The sequence below is a fragment of the Scyliorhinus canicula genome, chromosome 1 (genome assembly GCF_902713615.1).
Source record: "Scyliorhinus canicula chromosome 1, sScyCan1.1, whole genome shotgun sequence".
In the NCBI taxonomy this organism is placed as follows: domain Eukaryota; kingdom Metazoa; phylum Chordata; class Chondrichthyes; order Carcharhiniformes; family Scyliorhinidae; genus Scyliorhinus; species Scyliorhinus canicula.
This window is the reverse complement of record NC_052146.1, coordinates 131964387-131985333: the sequence shown is the minus strand read 5'-3', so window position 1 is coordinate 131985333 and position 20947 is coordinate 131964387. Positions and strand designations below refer to the sequence as shown.

Below are 20947 nucleotides of genomic sequence, written 5' to 3'. Positions count from 1 at the left end.
GACACGGACTCTCATTGGTTGTTGCAAGGCTTAAATAATATAACGGGCTAGAAACAAAGCTGAGTAGAATCTCTGCAACAGAGCACCATTCTCTGATGAACTCAATTTGTTCTATGCTTGATTCGAGCAATAACCAAACAAAGTTATCAACTGCCCCAACAACCTCGGATGTACCCGTATGTACCGTCACAGCCACCAAAGTCAGATCAGCCTTCTTGAAAGTGAACCCATGGAAAGCAACAGATCCTAGTTGTGCACTTAGATCCTGCACAGACCAACTGCCGGGTGTGTTTACAGACATCTTCAACCTCTCCCTACTCTGTTCCTAATTTCCCACCTCCTTCAAGAAGACCATCATCAGACTGGTGCCAAAGAAGAACCAGGCAATGTGCCTCAACAAATACCATTCAGAGGCCTTGATATCTATCATTATGAATAGCTTTGAGAGGTTGGTCATGAGACACATCAACTCCATACTCCTAGAATGTCTTGATCCACTGCAATTTGCACACAGCCATAACAGGTCCACAGCAGACGCTATCTCCTTGGCGCAACACTCATCCCTGGAGAATCTCGACAGCAAGGACTCTTACGTCAGACTCATATTCATTGACTCCAGCTCCGCCTTCAACACCATAACACCAGCCGAGCTCATATCAGAACTCCAAAACCTACGACTTTGCTCTTCCCTCTGTAACTGATCCTCGATTTCCTGACTCGGATACCATAATTAGTAAGGATAAACAATGACGCCTCCTGCACGATTGTCCTCAATACCGGGGCCCTGCAAAGCTGCATGCTTAGCCCCTACCATATTCCATATAAACACACAACAGTGTGGCAAAATTTGGCTCCAACTCCGTCTACAAGTTTGTTGATGACATGACAGTGGTGGGTCGGATCTCAAACAACGATGAGTCAGAGTTCAGGAAGGAGATAGAGAACTTAGCGGCATGGTGCAACAACAATAATCTCTCCTTCAATGCCATAAAAACTAAGGAGCCGGTCATTGACTTCAGGAAGCAAAGTGTCATTTACAACCCTGTCTACATCAATGGTGCCAAGGTGGAATTCCTAGGTGTAGAATCATAGAATTTACGGGGGGCATGAAAGCAGCATCGTCAGCGCGTGACGCCCGAATGACACCGCGCCGCATCTTAAAGGACACGATCCGTGCACGGAAGGACCCTGGAGGAGAAGAAGGAGGAGAGATGGCTGACCCCCGAAGAGTCACCCCGAGGTTCCGGGACACGGACCTGGACACCCTCCTCGATGAGGTGGAGCTACGTAGGGCCATCCTCTGCCCAAGACGTGGGCATCGCCAGCCGTCTCCAGCACAGTGAGACGCGGCTGGTGTGAGGTTGGCATCGCAGTGAGTGCTGTGGGGCACACCCCCTGGTCGGGGGAGCAGTGCAGAAAGAAGCTCCACGACCCACTAGCGCTGCCAGGGTAAGTGCCTCCCCCCTCCCCCGCCCATGTCCCTCACCAACCCTCCCCCCGGGCACAAGGGGGAGGGGGGTGAGGGTGAGTGGTGAACAACGTTGTACCCGACCCACATGAGCACAGCGACCCCCTGGAGAGGTGCCATGGTGTGGCTCCAACTGTCCCCCCACCCAGCATTAATGTAGCCTATATCTGAACGCCCTGATGATACCCGCCTAATTGTGATGCTCTATCCATGCCCCCCCCCCCCCACATGACAAGACAGCTCACAACAACCGTGAGCGTATGAGAACCGGAGGGGGTCGCCTGTGCTGCACCCCCTAACCGTGTATTAGCAGAGGGCACTGGACCTCGCTGCGGGATCCGCCACCCGGGAGGTCGCGCAATGTGAGGTTGGAGGCGCAGAAGCAAGTGAGACAACTCTGCATGCCCTCCCGCCCCCCCCCCCCCAGGCCGTCATCGCCCCCCTCACACTCTGGCCACTGCACCCCCGATCGCCTTCCCCCCCTCACACTCTGCCCACTGTACCACCCATCCTCTACCCCCTCACACTCTGGCCACTGCACCCCCGATCCCCTTCCCCCTCACACTCTGCCCACTGGACCACCCATCCTCTCTCCCCTCAGACTCTGCCACCACCACTACCGTACACCCGGCCCAGGGTGTCTAACGAACCCCGTATCATTGTGTTCATCAGGGCCAGCCGCCGAACGTCCAGGGTTGTCTCGGCCAACACACCGCCGACCATCTGCAACGTCAACCGCACCCAGGGTCGCACGCCAGAGGGTGGGAGGAGGTCGGCCAGGAGGGTCATCCTCTCACTCCGGGACTCTGGAGGGGGACGCACAGACGACAGACAGAGACAATACTGCGGCCCAAAGGACGGACAGTGACGATAGTGATGGCTGTGCATTGCCCGAAGGTCGGGCCATGTGCCACGGCAGTGACGGGGACAGGACGGGGACAGTGGACGTTGACGCACAGAGGATGGCCACACAGTCTCCGATCGCACCTCCGTCCCACAGTGAGGCGCGGGGGCCACCGGGCTCCCCGAGGGAGGGGTCCGTCCCATTAACTCCATCACGGGGCGTCCCTGAACACTCGGCCTCTCCCCGTTCCGTCCCTGGCGCATCTGGTGGGCAGCAGACAGAGCAGGGTGGCACCACGTCATCCAGCACGCCCGCCGAGCACCCTGGCCCATCGAGGCCAGGTCTCCCCAGGAAACGCGTGCCGACGTGGAGCCATTTCGCAGGGCATGATTCTCAGCAGTCCGCCTCCACTCCCACTGTACCATCTGGGGAGACACCTAGACGTAGTGGTAGGGCCCGTAAGGCAAAGAAGTTTCACACATAGTAAGTTGGCACGGGTGCAGGGCACAGTTTAGTTGTCGGGGCTAGGGCATCTGTGTGTTAATTTCACAATTAAACTCACTGTTGCACCTAACTTGTAAGACTCTGTGCTATGTCCGGTGCCACGGGGCTCGTGATGGTGACCGAATGTCGCTGGGGTTGACGAGCGGTTCAATGTCGGTGCCAGGTGTGCTGTCCCTCCCCCTCCCCTCCCACAGTCGGACACCATGGTACACGGCACTCCGACGCCAGCTACCCCACACGGGCACGTGATGGAGTGTCTGTGACGAACGCAGTGACCACCAAGGTGGATGGTTCAGCTATTGCCATGAGTCAGACTTTGTCTAACGAATCTGAGCTCACAGCTCATCGCAGATCGAGCTGTCATCACTCAACATGGCACTGATCACACCTGCTTACACAATCATCAATGCAGTTCTATACCGTAGTGCCGCAGTGGTAAGGTGATGTGGAATTGGTGCCGTGTACGCGGAGTGGGGGTGCGGGGGTGTTATGGGTGCTGTGTGGTGCCCGTGTGCATGACTGGCGATGCAGGTGGTAGTGTTCAGCGAATGCCTCCCATGCGGTGCGTGAACCTTGTGGCCACCAACGCGTTGCGTACCCGCTGTCCTCGACGGTGCCGTCGTGCAGCCTCCTGGACATTACCAGCACCTGGGTCATGTCTGTGTCCTGCGTCCCGCGCCCCACCCTGGTGCACGCCATCCTCCTCCACCTCCTCCTCCTCCACTTCATTTGCATTAGCACCGCTGCCATCGGGTTCTCCCTCCGACTCCTCCACCAGGGCATCTCCATTCTGCATAGCAATGTTGTGCAGCACACAGCAGACCACAACTATGCGAGCGTCCCTGTCGGGCTGGTATTGCAGGGCCCCTCCGGAGCGGTCCAGGCATCTGAATCGCATCTTCAGCATGCCGAAGCACTGCTCCACCACACCCCTGGTTGCTGCATGGGCCTCGTTGTATAGGCTCTCCGTGTTGGTCTGAGAGCTCTGTATTGGCGTCATCAGCCATGACCTCAACGGATAACCCCTGTCACCCAGCAACCAGCCCCTCAGCCGGTGGGGGGCGTCCCTCGAACATTGCGTGGATGAACGACTGCGCAAGGGTGTAGGCGTCATGCACACTCCCGGGGTACCTTGCGCACACGTGTATGATCCTTGTGGGGGTCGCAGACTACCTGGATGTTCATGGAGTATGTGCCCTTCCTGTTAGTGAACACTTCCCAGTTATCTGCAGGTGGACACATGGGGACGTGAACACCATCGATTACACCCTGGACCATCAGTATCCCAGCCACCTTGGCGAATCCACGGCTCGTGCTTCCTGCTGTGCTCGGTCCTCGGGGAATGTAATGTAATGGTCCGCGATGGCGAACAAGGCGTCGATCACGTCCCGGATGCACCTGTGGACCGATGCCTGTGAGATCCCAAATAGGTCCCCGTTCGGCGCCTGGCAGGAACCGGTAGCGTAGAAGTTTAGGGCCACCGTCACCTTGACGGATACCGGTATAGTGTCCTCCTCCCGTTCCACGTGGTGCGAGGTGCGCCACGAGGTGGCAGATATGTGCGACCGTCTCCCTGCTGAACCGTAGTCTCCTCCTGCATGTGATATCCGGTGGTGCCTCGAATGACATTCGGTCACGGTACACCCTAGGCGTTGCTGGCTGCCCTGGCTCCACCATCAATGGCTCCTCCTCCTCCTCCCCCCCCATGCACTTCGATATCAGTGCCGGCATCCTGTGCCTTCCTCACCGTTTGGGGGTCAATGTTCCCCTCGGCATCCCCCTGGACATCCCGGCCATGAGCGCCTGCGGCCTGCGCGGCGACGACGGGCCACTCCGTGGCCATACCCTATGCTGCAGCAGCAGCCCCTGCATCTGCATCCACTGTGGGCCGTCGCAGTCATCACTGCTGGGTGGCCAAATGCTGTGCAGCGGCTCCAACCACTGCGGTGAAAATCGCTGTCTGGAGGTGGGAGGGGGGAGGGTGGTGGGGGGCAGAGAAGCGACATGTTACAGGGAGGTTCTTCGACACCTCGGCAGCCGGGTGCCATGGGATACATGTGTACCCCGGTGGCCTGGTCGCACTGCAGACACGCAGCCAGCCTAACCCCTGGTCACTGTCTGCGTCCAATGGTCAGTTAACACTGTCGTCCTCACCGGTGCGCCAGTCGGCTCTGCCCATCAGCCACTGAGGGCGTGTCCTCATCACCGTCCTGCCATGGCAGGGCGGCTGACATGTGGCATCCAGGGATGGACGACCCCCTCCACTCCCTCCCTCCTCCACACCTCCATTCCCTCCCTCTCCCCCTCCCACCTCCATTCCCTCCCTCTCCCCCTCCCACCTCCATTCCCTCCCTCTCCCCCTCCCACCTCCATTCCTTCCCTATCACCCTCCCACCTCCATTCCCTCCCTCTCCTCCTCCCACCACTCACTCCCTCCCTCCCCCCTTGGAGAATCACGCCCATGTCTATGGCTATGTATTTACATTGTGTATTTACTGTATTTATTCTATATTCTATGTTTTTCATGGATGGAATGATCTGCCTGGACTCGATGCAGAACAATACTTTTCACTCTACACGTGACAATAAATCTAAACCTGAAAAGGTGTACACTGGCAGCAGAGCAGAATGGACCGCCACAGCCCACAACCCCCCCCCCCCCCCCCCCCCCGGGCCCCCATTCGTCCAGCAGGGCAGAAACAAGATTCCAAGCCACGAGGAACTGAGCAGGTTTGCTCTGGCAGCAGAGTGGACCTCAGTCCCCCAGGCCACCAACCGGTATGCTGCGATGCTCCAAAAAGCCACAAAGAGCCAAGGACTAGGGAGAGGTGCGGTGCCCACAACAAAGATACAGCGTGCATGAGGCAGGCTGTCTTGAACACCCGAGACAAGCGAGGTGAGTGAGAATGAGAGAGTGTGAGGATGGGGGTACATTGTGAGGGGATGGGAGTGGGGGGGGGGGGGGGGGAAGAGCGTGAGGATGTGGGGGGAGGGAGAGTGTGTGAGCTGGTTGGGTTGCAGACTTGCAAGGAGGAAGGTCGGGTTGGATGGAGGGAGAGATTATGATGGGGTTGTGGGTGGACGGGGAGTGAGAGTTTGTGAGGGGGGAATGAGCAGGAGGAGAGTAGAGGGAGTATTGGTTGAAGTCCATGGTCAGAATCATAGGGCACGATTCTCCGATGTCATGGCGGTTGGGAGAATAGCGGGCCGCGCCGTTTTTTCATGCGACGCCGGTCCGACGCGCTCCTGCTATTCTCCCAACTGGCCAAATTTGTCTCATCGTGTTTCGCACACAAAAACACGGAGAATCGCCCGATGCAGCCAAAATGGCGATTCTCCGGCACCCCCGCTATTCTCCGGCACGGATGGGCCGAAGTCCCGACATCGTGATGCCAGGTCATGCCGTCGCCGTCCACACCTACTTTTTAAAGTCGCCAGCCAGTCGTGCTGGCTGACGAGGAGTGAGAAGGTGACCGGACCGTCCCGGAGTCTCTGCAAACTGGGGAAGGCATCCCCAGGAACGCAGTGGCCAGTGGGAGGGGGGAGAGCGAGTAATGGGGGGAGGGGGGGAGAGAGGGAGAAGTGGGGGGGAGAGAGAGGGAGAAGTGGGAGGGGGGGAGAGAGGGAGAAGTGGGGGGGAGGGAGAAGTGGGAGGGGCGTAGAGAGCGAGTAGTGGGGGTAGGGAGAGGGAGTGAGTTGAGTGGGTCATCCACCCCCGGATGCAACATCTCAGCCGCCCTGCCATGGCAGGACGGTCATGAGGACACTACCGCTGGTTGCCCTGTGGCTGATGGCCACAGCCCACTGACGCACCGGTGAGGAGGACATGTTGTTAACTGCCCGTTGGACGCAGAAAGTGACCAGGGGTTAGGCTGGCCGCGTGTCAGCAGCGCGACCAGGCCACCGGGACACACAGGTATCCCGTGGCAGGCGGTTGCTGAGGTGTCGAATAACCTCCGTCTAACATGTCGTTTCTCTGCCCCCCACCACCCTTCTGTAGGTGACGATAATGTATTCTAACCGAACAGCTATGTTCAGCGCAATGGTTGGGGCCGCTGCACTGCAGTTGGACATCCAGCAGTGTCCACAGCCACATCCCACAGTGGATGCAGAGGCAGCTGCAGCAGCAGAGAGAATGGCCCCGGAGTGGCCCGTCGTCGAGCAGCATGGGGGGGAGGAGGAGGAGGAGACATTGATGGTGGAGCCAGGGCGCCAGAGACGACGGCCGAGGCCTAGGGTGTATCGTGGCCGGATCTCTTTCGAGACAATGCCGGACATCACCTGCAGGAGGAAATTAAAAATGAAATGACTCCGGTTGAGCAGAGAGACGGTGACACATATCTGTCACCTCGTGGCGCACCTCGGCCCACGTGGAACGGGAGGAGACACGCGATCCCGGTTGCCGTCAAGGTGACGGTGGCACTTAACTTTTATGCTACCGGCTCCTTCCAGTCTCGGAGCGGGGACCTATCCGGGATCTCGCAGTCATCGGTGCACAGGTGCATCCGGGATGTGACCGACGCCCTGTATGCCATCGCCGACCGTTACATCATCTTTCCCGAGGACAGAGAAAATCAAGAAGCACGAGCCCATGGATTTGCCAACGTGGCTGGGATACCAATGGTCCAGGGAGTCATTGATTGTGTTCACGTCCCCATGTGCCTGCCTGCAGGCATCAGGGAAGTGTTCACAAACAGGAGGGGGACAAAATCCATGAACATCCAGGTGGTATGTAACCCCACATGAAGATCATGCACGTGTGCGCAAGGTTCCCTGGAAGTGTGCATGATGCGTACATTCTTGCGCAGTCATTCATCCCTGCTATGTTTGAGGGACGGCCCCACCGGCTGAGGGGCTGGTTGCTGGGCGACAGGGGTTGTCCACTGAGGTCTTGGCTGATGACGCCTATATGGAGGCCTCAGACCAACGCGGAAACCCTTTACAATGAGACCCATGCAGCAACCAGGGGTATGGTGGAGCGCTGCTTTGGTCTGCTGAAAATGCGATTCAGGTGCCTGGACCGCTCCGGAGGGGCCCTGTTGTACCTGCCTGAGAGGGTCGCTCGCATTGTCGTGGTCTGCTGTGTGCTGCACAACATCGTGATGCAGAGGGGCGATGCCCTGGTGGAGGAGTTGGAGGGAGAAGCCACTGGCAGTGGTGCCAACACGGAGACGGAGGAGGAGGAGGTGGAGGAGGTTTGTGGTGTGTCGGGTGCAGCACACAGACACGACCCGTTTGCTGGTAATGTCCAGGAGGCTGCACGACGGTCAGCACACATGTTCCCCCCCCCTCCTGCATACACTGCTCCACTTCGAGATCACCCTTACCACTGCAGCACAACGGTATGGCACGACATTGATGGCTGTGTCAGCGGGTGTGATCAGTGCCATGTTGAATGATGACAGCCTGCTGTGCGATGAGCTGTGAGCTCAGAATCATTAGACAAAGTCTGACTCATGCAATAGCTGAACCATCCATCTCGGTGGTCGCTGAGTTCGTCAGGGACACTCCATCACGTGCTCGCGTGGGGTAGCTGTGGGAGGGGGTGGGGGGGAAGGAACTGCACACCTGGCACCGATGTTTCACGGATCGACAACCCCAGCGACACTTGGTCATCATCACGATCCCCGTGGCAACGGAAAAATCACACAGTCTTACAAGTTAGGTGCAACAGTGAGTTTAATGGTGAATATTATGTACAGATGCCCTAGCCCCAACAACTAAACTGTGCCCTTCACCCGTGCCAACCTACTATGTGTCCCTCTTCATTGCCTTACAGACCCTACCGCTACGTCACTAAGTGAATCCCCAGATGGTACAGCAGGAGTGGAGGCGGACTGCTGAGAATCACGCCCTGCGACATGTCTCCCCGTCGGCACTCGTTTCCTGGGGCGACCAGGCCTTGATGGGCCAGGCTGCTCCGTGGGCGTTTCGGATGACGTGGTGCCACCCTGCTCTGCCCACTGCCCACTCGATGCACCAGGGATGGGACGGGGGGAGGCCGAGCGTTCAGGGATGTCCCGTGATGGAGTTAATGGGACGGGCCCCAGAACCTCCTCCTCCCTCGGGGAGCACGGTGGCTCCCGGGCTTCACTGTGGGACGGAGGTGCGAGCGGGGAGGTGCCCCGTCGCCCCACCGACACCTGTCGCTGCCAGTCATGGAGGCCTGCAACTGTATCGACCAGGGTCCGAAGGTTCGCTGAGACGGAATCCAGGGAGTGAGACATTCCCGCCAGAGACTGTGCGACCTCAACCTGTGAGTGTGCGACGCCATCCAGCACGTCTGTCAGGCGGTCGATGCTCTCTGCGACTGACTGCTGGGACTGTGCCACGGCGTGCTGGGTCTGGGCCATGGCCTGGTGAGACTCGGCCAGGGCCCGTAGCGCGCCGACAATGTCGTTTTGGCTCTGGCGCATTGCTGCCTGTGAGAGGGCAGCCCTCTCTAGGGCCGAGGATGACGTGTGCACATTAAGCCCAACGCCTTGCAGAACCTGACCCATGGCCGAAACCGTTTCACCCATTGCCTCGACTGCGGACGCCACCCGTGCGGTGTCAGCCTGGGTGGCTGCGATGAGCGGCACCACTCCCTGCTCCTGGACTGGTTTGACTCCTCTAACTGCGTCTGCAGCTGCTGGAAGACGGCCCTCATCCCGCCATTGTGTCCCTGGGTTTCAAAATGCATCGGCTGTCCACGTGGGTCGAGTAAATCCAGGAAACCGGGAAACATCTGGGAGCCAGCTGAATGCTGGGCCTGGGCTGCCCTCCGACTGTCCAGCCCCTCGGCTGCTCCGACCTCCACCTGCTGTACTGGCTCAGCTGTGTGGTGCACACCAGACCGTGACCCAGGAGCCTCATCACTTAATTGGCCAACCGAGGTGAGTCTCTGGGATGGTGGGTGGTGTGGGAGACAGCAGTGCTGCAAGCTCTAGGTCCTCGTCTGTCATAAAACTAGCAGTGTCCTTGTCCCAGTCATATCCGAGCACAGGCTGCACGCGGCCCATGTCTGGTTGTGCGTCAGGTGAGTCTGTTGACTGCGTCGATGTCCTCTGTGCATCCTGCTCGATGGTCCCGGGTTGGGCGGATGGCACTCCTGGCTGACCTCCTGCCACCCTCTAGCGTGCGGCCCTGGGTGCGGTGGTCGTGGCAGATGGGCGCCTGTGTGTGGCAGCAGACGGCCCTGGACATTCGTCAGCACGCCCTAGGGAACAGAATAATACGGGGTTAGTTAGACACGCTCGGCCGGGTGTAGGATGGTCCAGTGGGTAGAGTGTGAGGGGAGAGAGGATGGGGGGATCCAGTGGGTAGAGTGTGAGGGGACAGAGGCTGGGGGGGGTCCAGTGCATAGAGTGTGAGGGGACAGAGGATGGGGGGTCCAGTGGGTAGAGTGTGAGGGGACAGAGGATGGGGGGTCCAGTGGGTAGAGTGTGAGGGGGTAGAGGATGGGCTGGTGGGGGTTGTCATGCAGGGTTGTCTCACTTGGTTCTGCACCTCCAATCTCGCATTGTGTGACCTCCCGGGTGGCAGATCCCCCAGCAAGGTCTAGTGCCCTCTGTTCAAAGACTGTCAGGGGGTGCAGAATGGGTGAACCCCCTCCGGTCCTGTTCCGCTCCCAGTTTTTGTGAGCAGTCTTGTCCTGTTGGGAGGGGGCATAGATAGATCATCACAATTCGGCAGGGAACATCAGGGCATTCAGATATTGGCACAGGTTGGGGGGAAAGTTGCAGCTACACCATGGCATCTCTCCAGGGGGTCGCAGCGCTCATGTGGGTCTGTGACAACTTTGTTAACCACCCTCCACTCACTCTCGCCCCCCCTCCCCCTCATGCCCGGAGGGGGGAGGTGGGCGATGAGGGACATGGGGGGGGGGGGGGGGGGGGGGGGAATTGTTGTGACCCGGGGGCACTTACCTGGCAGCTCTGGTGAGGTCGTGGAGCTTCTTCCGGCACTGCTCCCCAGACCGAGGGGTCTGCCCCACAGCACTGACTGCCGTGCCCACCTCACGCCAGGCCCATCGCATGGTGCTGGAAGGGTGGCGATGCCCTCGTCTTGGGAATATGATGCCCCTCCGTTGCTCCACCTCATCGAGGAGGTTCTCGAGGTCAGTCTCACTGAACCTCGGGGTGGCCCTCCGTGGCTCCGACATTTTCACCCCCTCCCTTGTTGTCGTCGCTCGCACCCTTTACGACGCGGAACGGTGTCATTCGGGCGTCGCGGGCTTCAAACGTCATCCCCCACGTGTTTCCCGTGGCCCAGCTCCTAGCCCATTTCCGGGGCCAGAATCGATCGGGAACGGGGCCGTTTCGCGCCGTCGTGAAACTCAGCCGAGTTCACGACGGCCTTCCCGATGCCGCGTGGCATCGGAGAATCGCGCCCAAAGTTTTTGAGTTAAAAAGATTATTGTGATTTTTTTAGAGCTTGAACCTGCTAAAAACCTGGGAGCGACTGTGCAAACACCTGCGGCGGAATTCTCCGTGCCAGAAAATAAGTGCTGATGCTGGGACAGAATCGGTGGTGTTCTATAACAGCAAAACTGGTGCTGTTCCCAGATCAATCCACTGACCATTAACTGGCTAGCACTGGTGCCATATGGAACACGACCTAGTCCAATGAAAAACTGTGCCTGATTTGTCCGATTTGGGATTGGCACTCCAGAGGCTGCAGCCGCATATAAGCACTCCGCTCCCCACACACACTCCTTCCAGCCAGCAAGATGGCAACTATGAGAGCGGCACCCTGATTCACGGACACCGAGCTGCAGATCCTACTCGATGCATTGGAGAAGAGGCGAGCTACCCTGTACCCAGGAATGGGAAGGAGGCTGCTGCCTGCCACCATACCGGGTCTGAGCGCAGGTAGAAGAGGTTGTGAGCGCTGTGGGCAATACCACCAGGACAGGTCAACAGTACAGGAAGAAACTTCACGACTTTGCAGGTCGGCCAGGATGGGTATTCCGGACTGTTCCCCTAGCACTAGCCCCCATCCCACATACCCGTAACACCATTCCTCCACACATCCCGCCCCCATGGAGGGCGAGCGCTCCTCACCCTATACCACCTGCTGGCACCCATACCAGCCAGGTGCCCTGGCCATGAAGGCCATCAGCCACCCACCCACTGTGCTGCATGCGTCCGACTGCCTAACACTGTGCGTTTATCCACACCCCCATCCCCCTCCAAGGGAAGGTGCCACACAACCGCCAAGAGAGGGAGAAAACCGGATGGAGCCCCTCACCAGAACTGGGTGTCCTCCCCCATTTCCCCGCGGTGCCAGGTGCGCCGGGACCTGGTCATCTCCGTCTGGGTCTGTGCAACGCCGGCCAGCACCTGGGCAATGGCGCTGATGCTCTCAACCATGGCCTGTTGTGATTGGGAGAATACTGAGGAGCGCCGCTGCAATCTGCAGCTGGCTCTGGAACATGGCTGTCTGTGACCGCCTGCACAGAATGCCCCAGGCCTTGCAAAACCAGACCCATGTCCGACAGCGTTGCCTCCACTGCCTCCACCACGGATGCCACCCATGCGGTTTTGGCCTGGGTGGCATGCATGACCGGCACCACTTCTTGCTCTTGAAGGCGGCTGGACTCCTCCACCTGCATCTGCAGGTGCTGGAAGCTGGCTGGTCATCTCCTCCTCTGGTCCTTGGGTCTCTGACTGCACCTGAACTATGGGTGGGAATAGATCTTCCAGGAGCCTGGCACCCGTCTGGGCGGCAGCTGGTTGCTGGGGCTGGACAGCCCTCCGACCATCCGGCCCCTCAGCTGCTCCTACCTCCACCTGCTGCACTGGAACAACTATGTGGTGTGCACTAGTGAATGTCCCAGAAGCCTTCTCATTAATTTGCCCAACCGAGGTGATATTCTCTGAGATGGTGGATGGTGTAGGAGACAGCAGTGTTGGAAAGTCTATGTCCTCATCTGGCCCGATGTCCGGCGTCTCCTGGATCGTGGTGTGCTGTGTGTCTTTCCCCTCTGCTTCTGTCCCCTAGGTCGTGGTGTCCTGTGTGTTTGTCCCCTGGGTCGTGTTGTGCTGTGTGTCTTTCCCCTGTGTTTCTGTCCCCTGGGTCGTGGTGTCCTGGGTAGTCTCAGGCAGAGGGCTGGTGTTCCGATTGCTCTCGTCGTCCGTGCTTGGGTTCCTGGGAGGCACCAGACCTGGCACTGGCTGGGGGCGGGGGACCCTGGGTGGTCGGGGCCCATCGCCGGCTGGTCCTGCAAGACAGCATGTATGGTTTGACAGCGGCGGGGGTGAGGCATGAGGTGGTGAGGGCTGTTGGTGTGGTGGTTGCGGTGAGGGGTGGAGGGGTGTGGTGGTGGGATGGAGGGGCAGGCGGTGTGGAATGGAGGGGTTCGGGGTGTAGGGGTAAAGGTGGTGTGGGGTGAGTGGGGTGTGGGGTGAGGGAATGTGCGGGGGTAGGGGTTGGTGCCGGGGCACAGTGCTGGGTACTCACCCTGGCTGCCTCGAGGAGGTCGTGCAGCTTCTTTTGGCACTGGTCAGCTGTCGGGGCCACCGCTCTGACGGCGCTGATGGCGTCAGCCACCTCCGCCTACGCATGGCGAACGATGGCGCCTTCTGTCTTGCTACCCGGCCCGTGTATAGTATGAGCCTCCCCTCCTCCATGGCGTCCAGGATAGTCTCTAGCACCCCGTCCCTAAATCGCGGCGCTGCTCTGCGCACCGCCATTTTGCCTGCGACAGATATGTGGGGTGGGGGGGAGAATTTTTAGCTGGAGCCACGGTGTCGCATCAATGACAGACCTGGCGAATTGGCGGCCGCTACCTCGGGCGCTTTACCTTCCGCCCGTGCTAGCCCATTGTGGGCCGTTGAATAACTCCACCTGGGGGCCTGATGACGCCGTTGTGAAACTCCGGGGCGCGATTCTCCGCAAATCAGGCGTGCCGTGAAGGCTGGCGTGAAACTGGCCGTGTTTCACGCCAGCCTTGGAGCTCCGTCCCAGGACCCGATTCTCCCCCCCGGGGCGGGGCTCGTATCGGGGCCCGGGGAATCACGGCGACGCGGAGTTAGCGAACGTCGCTAACTCCGCCCACCAAGAGTCACGGCGGCTGACGCGCACGATGACGTCAGCCGCGCATGCGCGGGTTGGACGGCTCCAACCCGCGCATGCGCGGATGACGTCATCACGCAGACGCGTCAAACCCGTGCATGCGCGGGCCGTCATGCCCCTCAGCCGCCCCGCGGACTGATCCTGCGGGGCGGCGGAAGAACAAATAGCGCGCGGGTATCAGACCCGCTGCCCACGATCGGTGCCCACCGATCACAGGCCCATGCCACCCTTGGCGCGGCCGTGGTGCGGCCGTGCCAATCGGTGCCATGGTTGTCCGGGATGGGCACTTTGCAGCCGTTTTCACGAACGCTGAAAGCAGGTGTGATCGCGGCCGTGAAAACGGCCGTAAACTCCACGGTATTCGGCCCATCGGCCTGCGGAGAATCGCTGTTCGCCGTAAAAAACGGCGAGCAGCGATTTGTGTCGGGGGCGGCCGGAGGGGGCGGGGGGAGAATAGCAGGAGGCTGTGAAAATTGTCGGGAAGGCCCTCCCGCTATTCTCCGACCCGTCGTGGGCAGCGGAGAATCGCGTCCCACAGTTTTCACGACGGCGTCAACACTTAGCCCTGCTTTGGGAGAATCCAGCCCAACAACTTCTGTTGTCCACGCATGTGCAGCTAACCACAGAAATCCAGACGTTACCTTGCTCCTCCACAGGTGGTGCTGTCATCGCATATGCATCACTACTGTTATGGCATGAACATCACTACTGTCAAGGCATGAATTTAGGCGAGGTATCCACTATTCTCAATCTAAAGACAACTAATAAGGATAGGGCTTGTTTAAACTGAAGTAACTAACTTTTTAATGACGTGGTTAGTGATAATTACAGTTCAACAAACCTAGCCCTCAAGACTTTTGCCCTCAGAAAATCAATGTTAAACAATCATTTTTAATCATTATTCAGTTTTGTCCGTATTTATCTCTTAATCACATGTGTAGGTCCCAATCTTTATTTTGCTTCCCGTATAATTTAAATATCATGTACATAAATTGACTGTTGCATTTCCTGTTTTATAACAGTGAGTACAATTCAACTGGAGGTAAAGTTAATCAGGGCATCCTCAAGTCATGAAAGATGCTAAATAAAAATGCAAATTTTCCTTTTTATATTAACTGCTTTTTGAAACAAATGCAACGTTGACAGCTTTAGTTCTCCAGTATTTTAAACATGGTATTCAGTTGGTTGTTTAAATTATAGTTTTATTTTGATTATCCTTTTAATTTCAACTTAAATACAAGGAATTTTGATATTCAGAATTCCCATTTATTTTGTGAATCCTTTACTGGAGTTAATGAAGGTTATAAATTACTCACAGTCCATAGCTTTTCCATTTTAAATCTATTAATTTCTTCAGTACTGGGTGTTCCACAACAGCATAGCATTTATTGATCAGCACAACCTCCAACTGAATAGAAGGGCAGAAAAGTAAATACAAAACATATGTCAGCTTTTTAACATAGGCAGGCATTAAAAATAGTGGCTTGGAGTTTCTGTTTGGGATTCTGCTTCAGTGTAATTCCTCTGATGTCAGTGTAACTTGCACAAAAGATACAGGGCACGATTCTCCGCACTCACGACGGTGCGGAGAATAGCGGGGGTCGTAAATTTTTACAGCGACGCTGTTCCGACGCCCTCCCGCTATTCTCCGAACCCCGCAAAATCTCGGAGTCGCCATTCCCGACAAACGCCTCCTTCACGCCCCCGACACGACCAGATTCGCCACTAATAGCCCCCCCCCCCGCTATTCACTGTCCCGGATGGGCCGAAGTCCCGACGTCATCGCGCCCTGTTTGCACGGCGTGAAACACACCTGCTATTTAAGTTCGTCAACCAGTCGTGCTGGCTGATGACAGCTTGGAGGAGGTGAGCGCACCGCTCAGCGCACCGCTCAGCGCACCGCTTGAGTCTGGCCACAACGGAGAAGGCATCCCTGAGAACGGGAGGGGGGGGGGTCCAGAGCGGGGGCAGTGGGGGAGACGGAGGGGGCAGTGGGGGAGACGGAGGGGGGAGTGGGGGAGACGGAGGGGGGAGTGGGGGGGGGGGGAGTGGGGGAGACGGAGGGGGCAGTGGGGGAGACGGGGGGCAGTGGGGGGAGACGGGGGGGCAGTGGGGGGACGGAGGGGGCAGTGGGGGAGACGGGGGGACGGGAGGGAGTGGGGGAGACGGGGAGTGGGGGAGACGGTGGGGGAGTGGGGGAGACGGGGGGACGGGGGGGGGAGTGGGGGAGACGGGGGAGGAGTGGGGGAGACGGGGGGCGAGTGGGAGTGGGGGGGGGTTAGGTAAAGAGTGAGCGAGTGAACCGTCCAACCCCGTAACAAAACTGTCTGCCACCATTGCCATGGTGTGCCGGTCACGAGGGACACGGCCGGCTGGTTGCCCTGTGGCTTATGGCCACAGGCCACTGACGCACCCGTGAGGAGGACATAGTTTACTGGCCGTTGGATGCAGAAAAGTGACCAGGGTGTTAGGCTGCCCGCGTCGTCAGCAGCTCGCGACCAGGCCACCGGGACACACAGGTATCCCGTGGCAGGCAGCTGCCGAGGTGTCGACTAACCTCCGTCTAACATGTCCCGTTTCTCTGCCCCCACCACCCTTCTGTAGGTTAGCACAATGTATGTGAACAGAACGCCTTTGTTCTGCGCAGTGGTTGGGGCCGCTGTACTGCATTTGGCGATGCAGCAGCATCCACACCCACAACCCGCAGTGGATGCAGGGCCAGCTGCAGCAGCAGAGGGAAGGGCCGAGGAGTTGCCAGTCGTCGAGCAGCATGGGGAGGAGGAGGAGGAGGAAGAGGAGAGAGTGAGGGTGCAACCACGGCGCCAGAGGCGACGACCAAAGCCGAGGGTGTACCGTGTCCGGGTCTCTTTCCTAACAATGACGGACATCATCTGCAGGAGGAGACTCCGGCTGAGTAGGCAGACGGTGATACATATCTGCCAACTCCTGTCGCACCTCGCCCCACGTGGAACGGGGGGAGGACACGCGATCCCGGTTGCCATCAAGGTGATGGTCGCTCTTAACTTCTATGCTACCGGCTCCTTCCAGTCTCCGAGCGGGGACGTCTCCGGGATCTCCCAGTCATCGGTCCACAGGTGTATCCGGGATGTGACCGACGCCCTCTATGCCATCGCGGACCGCTACACCACCTTTCCCGAGGACCAAGCAAGTCAAGACTCACGAGCTCGTGGATTTGCCAGCGTGGCCGGGATACCGCGGGTGCAGGGGGAAATCGATTGTGTTCACGTCCCAATGCGCCCGCCTGCAGGGGACAGGGATGTGTTCACAAACAGAATGGGGACATACTCCATGAATATCCAGGTGGTATGCGACCCCCACATGAGGATCATGAACGTCTCTGCAAGGTTCCCAGGGAGTGTGCATGACTCCTACCTACTGGCGCAGTCGTTCATCCCTGCGATGTTTGAGGGACGTCCCCCCCGGCTGAGGGGCTGGTTGCTAGGCGACGGGGGTTACCCACTGAGGTCTTGGCTGATGACGCCTATACGGAGGCCTCAGACCAATGCGGAAACACGATACAACGAGGCCCATGCAGCAACCAGGGGTGTGGTGGACCGCTGCCTTGGCCTCCTGAAGATGAGATTCAGGTGCCTGGACCGCTCCGGAGGGGCCCTGCAGTACCAGGCCGAAAGGGTCGCTCGCATTGTAGTGGTCTGCTGTGCGCTGCACAACATCGCGATGCAGAGGGGAGATGACCTGCTGCAGGAAGCGGAGGGAGAAGCCAGTGACAGTGGTGCCAGCACAGAGGAGGAGGAGGAGGAGGAGGAGGAGGAGGAGGAGGAGGAGAGGGAGGAGGAGGAGGCTGGTGGAGTGGCGGGCGCAGCACGCAGACACGACCCAGGTGCTGGTGATGTCCAGGAGGCGGCACGACAGACCCGGCGAGGATGGCGGGCACGCGACGCCTTGGTGGCAGCACGGTTCACGCATCGCATGTGACGTTCCCGCTGAACACCAAACCACCACCTGCATCGCTAGTCGTGCAGAGGGTCAACAACAACTTCCACCACCACAACCCCCCCCCACCCCCCCCCCCCCCCCCCCCCCCCCCCCCCTCTCAGTGTACCCTGCTCCACTTCGACATCACCCTTACCACTGGGTCCAGACGGTATGGCACAACATTGATGGCTGTGTCAGCGGGTGTGATCAGTGCCATGTGGAATGATGACAGCCCGCTCTGCGATGAGCTGTGAGCTCAGAATCGTTAGGGAGAGTCTGACCCATGGCAATAGCTGAACCATCCACCTTGGTGGCCGCTGAGATCGTCACTGACACTCCATCACGTGCCCGCGTGGGCTAGCTGTGGGAGGGGTTGGGGGGAGGGGGGAGGGGCAGGGACTGCACACCCGGCACCGAAGTTCACCACTCGTCACCCCAGCGACACTCGGTCACCATCACAAATCCTGTGGCTGTGGAACAATCACACGGTATTACAAGTAAGGTGGAACAGTGCGTTTAATGTTAACAATTATTTACTGGTGCCCTAGCCCCTACAACTAAACTGTGCCCTTCACCCGTGCCAACTTACTCAGTGTCTATCTTAGTTGCCTTACGGGCCCTACCACTACGTCTAAGTGACTCCCCAGATGATACAGCAGGAGTGGAGGAGGATTGCTGCGAATCGCCCCCCTCGACTCGTTTCTCCTTGGCCAAGCGTTTCCTGGGGCGACCCAGCCTTGATGGGCCAGGCTGCTCTGCGGGCGTCTCGGGTGACATTGTGCCACCCTGCTCTGCCTGCTGCCCACCCGATGCACCAGGGATGGGACGGGGGGAGGCCGAGAATTCCGGGACGTCCCGTGATGGACTTAATGGGACAGGCCCCGAAACCTCCTCCTCCCTCGGGGAGCCCGGTGGCCCCCGGGCCTCACTTTGGGACAGAGGTACGAGCGGGGAGGTGCTCCGTCGCACCACTGACACCTGGCGCTGCCAGTCCTGGAGGCCTGCAATGGTATCCACCAGGATCCGAAGGTTTGCAGAGACGGAGTCCAGGGAGTTAGACATTCCCGCCAGGGACTGTGCGATCTCAACCTGTGAGTGCACGACGCCATCCAGCACATGTGTCAGGCAGTTGATGCTCTCGGCGACTGACTGCTGCGACTGGCCAATGACCTGGTGAGACTGGGCCAAGGCCTGCAGGGCGCCGGCAATGTCGTTTTGCCTCTGGCACATTGCTGCCTGTGAGAGGGCAACCCTGTCCAGGGCCGAGGATGACGCGTGCATATGAATCCCAATGCCTTGCATCACCTGACCCATTGCCTCCACCGCGGATGCCACTCGTGCGGTGTCGGACTGGGTCTCTGCCATGAGCGGCACTACTCCCTGCTCGTGGACGCGGTTCGACTCCTCTAACAGCGTCTGCAGAGTCTGGAAGGAAGCCCTCATCCCGTCGTTGTTTCCCTGGGTTTCTTGAGGCATCGGCTGTGCGGGTGGGTTGAGAAACTCCAGGAACTCCGAAAACGTCTGGGAGCCAGCTGCATCCTGGGCCTGGTCTGGCCTCCGCGAGTCCGGGCCCTCGGTTGCTCCGACCTCCACCTGCTGTACCTGCTCAGCTGTGATGTGCAAACCAGACTGTGACCCAGGAGACTCATCACTAAATAGGCCCGCCGGGGTGAGTGTCTCTGGGATGTTGGATGTTGTGGGAGATAGCAGTGCCGCAAGCCCGATGTTTTTGCAATTTAGCCCCTCCTCAATGGTGTGGGGCCGCTCAGAGTCCGGAGGGTTATCCCTGGCCATTTCCGGGGGTTGTGTTCTCGCCACCCTCTGGGCGTCCTGATCCACAGATTGGGTTGGGGAGGATGGGGCTCCCCGCTGATCGGGCACCCTCTGTCGTGCGGCCCCGGGTGAGGTGGCGGCAGATGCCTGTGTCCGTCTACAGCCAGACGGCCCTGGTCGTTCGGCATCACGTCCTAGGGAAGAGAATGAGACGGGTTATTTAGATTTGCTCGGCAGGCCGCTGGACGGTCCCAGTGGGCAGCGTGTGAAGGGACAGAGGATGGGGGAGGTATCCCAGTGGGCAGGGTGTGTGAAGGGACAGAGGATGGGGGAGGTGTACAGTGGGCAGGGTGTGTGAAGGGACAGAGGATTGGGGAGGTGTCCAAGTGGGCAGGGTGTGTGAAGGGACAGAGGATGGGGGAGGTATCCCAGTGGGCAGGGTGTGTGAAGGGACAGAGGATGGGGGAGGTATCCCAGTGGGCAGGGTGTGTGAAGGGACAGAGGATGGGGGAGGGGTGGGTGTTTGTCAAGGAGGGTTGTCTCACTTGCTGCAGATCCGCCAACCTCGCATAGCGTGACATCCCGGGTGGTAGACCCCCCAACAAGGTCCAGTGCCCTCTGCTCAAAGGTGGTGAGGGGGTGCAGGTTGGGCGAACCCCCTCCAGTCTTGTGCCGCTCACGGTTGTTGTGAGCGGACTTGGCCTGTTGGGGGAGGGTACATAGGTAGATCATTACAATACGGCAGGTATCAGCAGTCCGTTCAGATACTGGCACAGTTTGGGGGTCAAGTTGTCATAAGACGATTGCATCTCTCCACGGGGCCAGAGCGCTGGGTCTGTGACAACTTTGTGAACCATCCTCAAATAACTCTGGCCCAATCCCCCTCCACCCCCCGTGCCAGGGGGGGAGGTGGGTGATTAGGTAAAGGGGGGGGGGGGAGGGATGGTTGTGACCAGGGGGCACCTTCTTGGCACTTACCCTGGCAGCCCTGGTGAGGTCGTGTAGCTTTTTCCGGCACTGCTCTGCAGAGCGGGGGTTCTGCCCCACAGCACTGACGGCAGCGGCCACCTCACGCCAGGCCTGGCGTACTGCGCTGGCAGGTTGGCGATGCCCTCTCCGCAGGCGGAGGATGCCCCTCCTCTGCTCGACAGCATCGAGCAGAGTCTCGACATCGGCCTCCACAAAATGAGGTGCAGCTCTCCTGGACTCCGACATCATGGCCGACAGATTCTGTGCTCGCCCGCGCCTTTTTACGGCGTCGGGCGGCGTCACGTGGGCATGATCGTGTCGTCGCCGCGTTCCGTCGTCATCGCGCACGTGATTGACGTGGCCACGTTACTAGC

General features: G+C 59.0%; 1 protein-coding gene across 4 annotated transcripts in view; it reads right to left on the bottom strand.

Annotated features, from left to right (window-relative positions):
• Positions 1–20947, bottom strand: part of LOC119967483 (transient receptor potential cation channel subfamily A member 1-like) — a 645844-nt gene that overhangs the window by 350834 nt on the left and 274063 nt on the right. For all 4 annotated transcript variants that reach the window (XM_038800105.1, XM_038800113.1, XM_038800133.1 and 1 more), the window contains exon 10: positions 15191–15282. In XM_038800105.1, coding sequence (XP_038656033.1) covers positions 15191–15282 — 92 coding nt within the window. The remainder of the gene's footprint in view (positions 1–15190; positions 15283–20947) is intronic.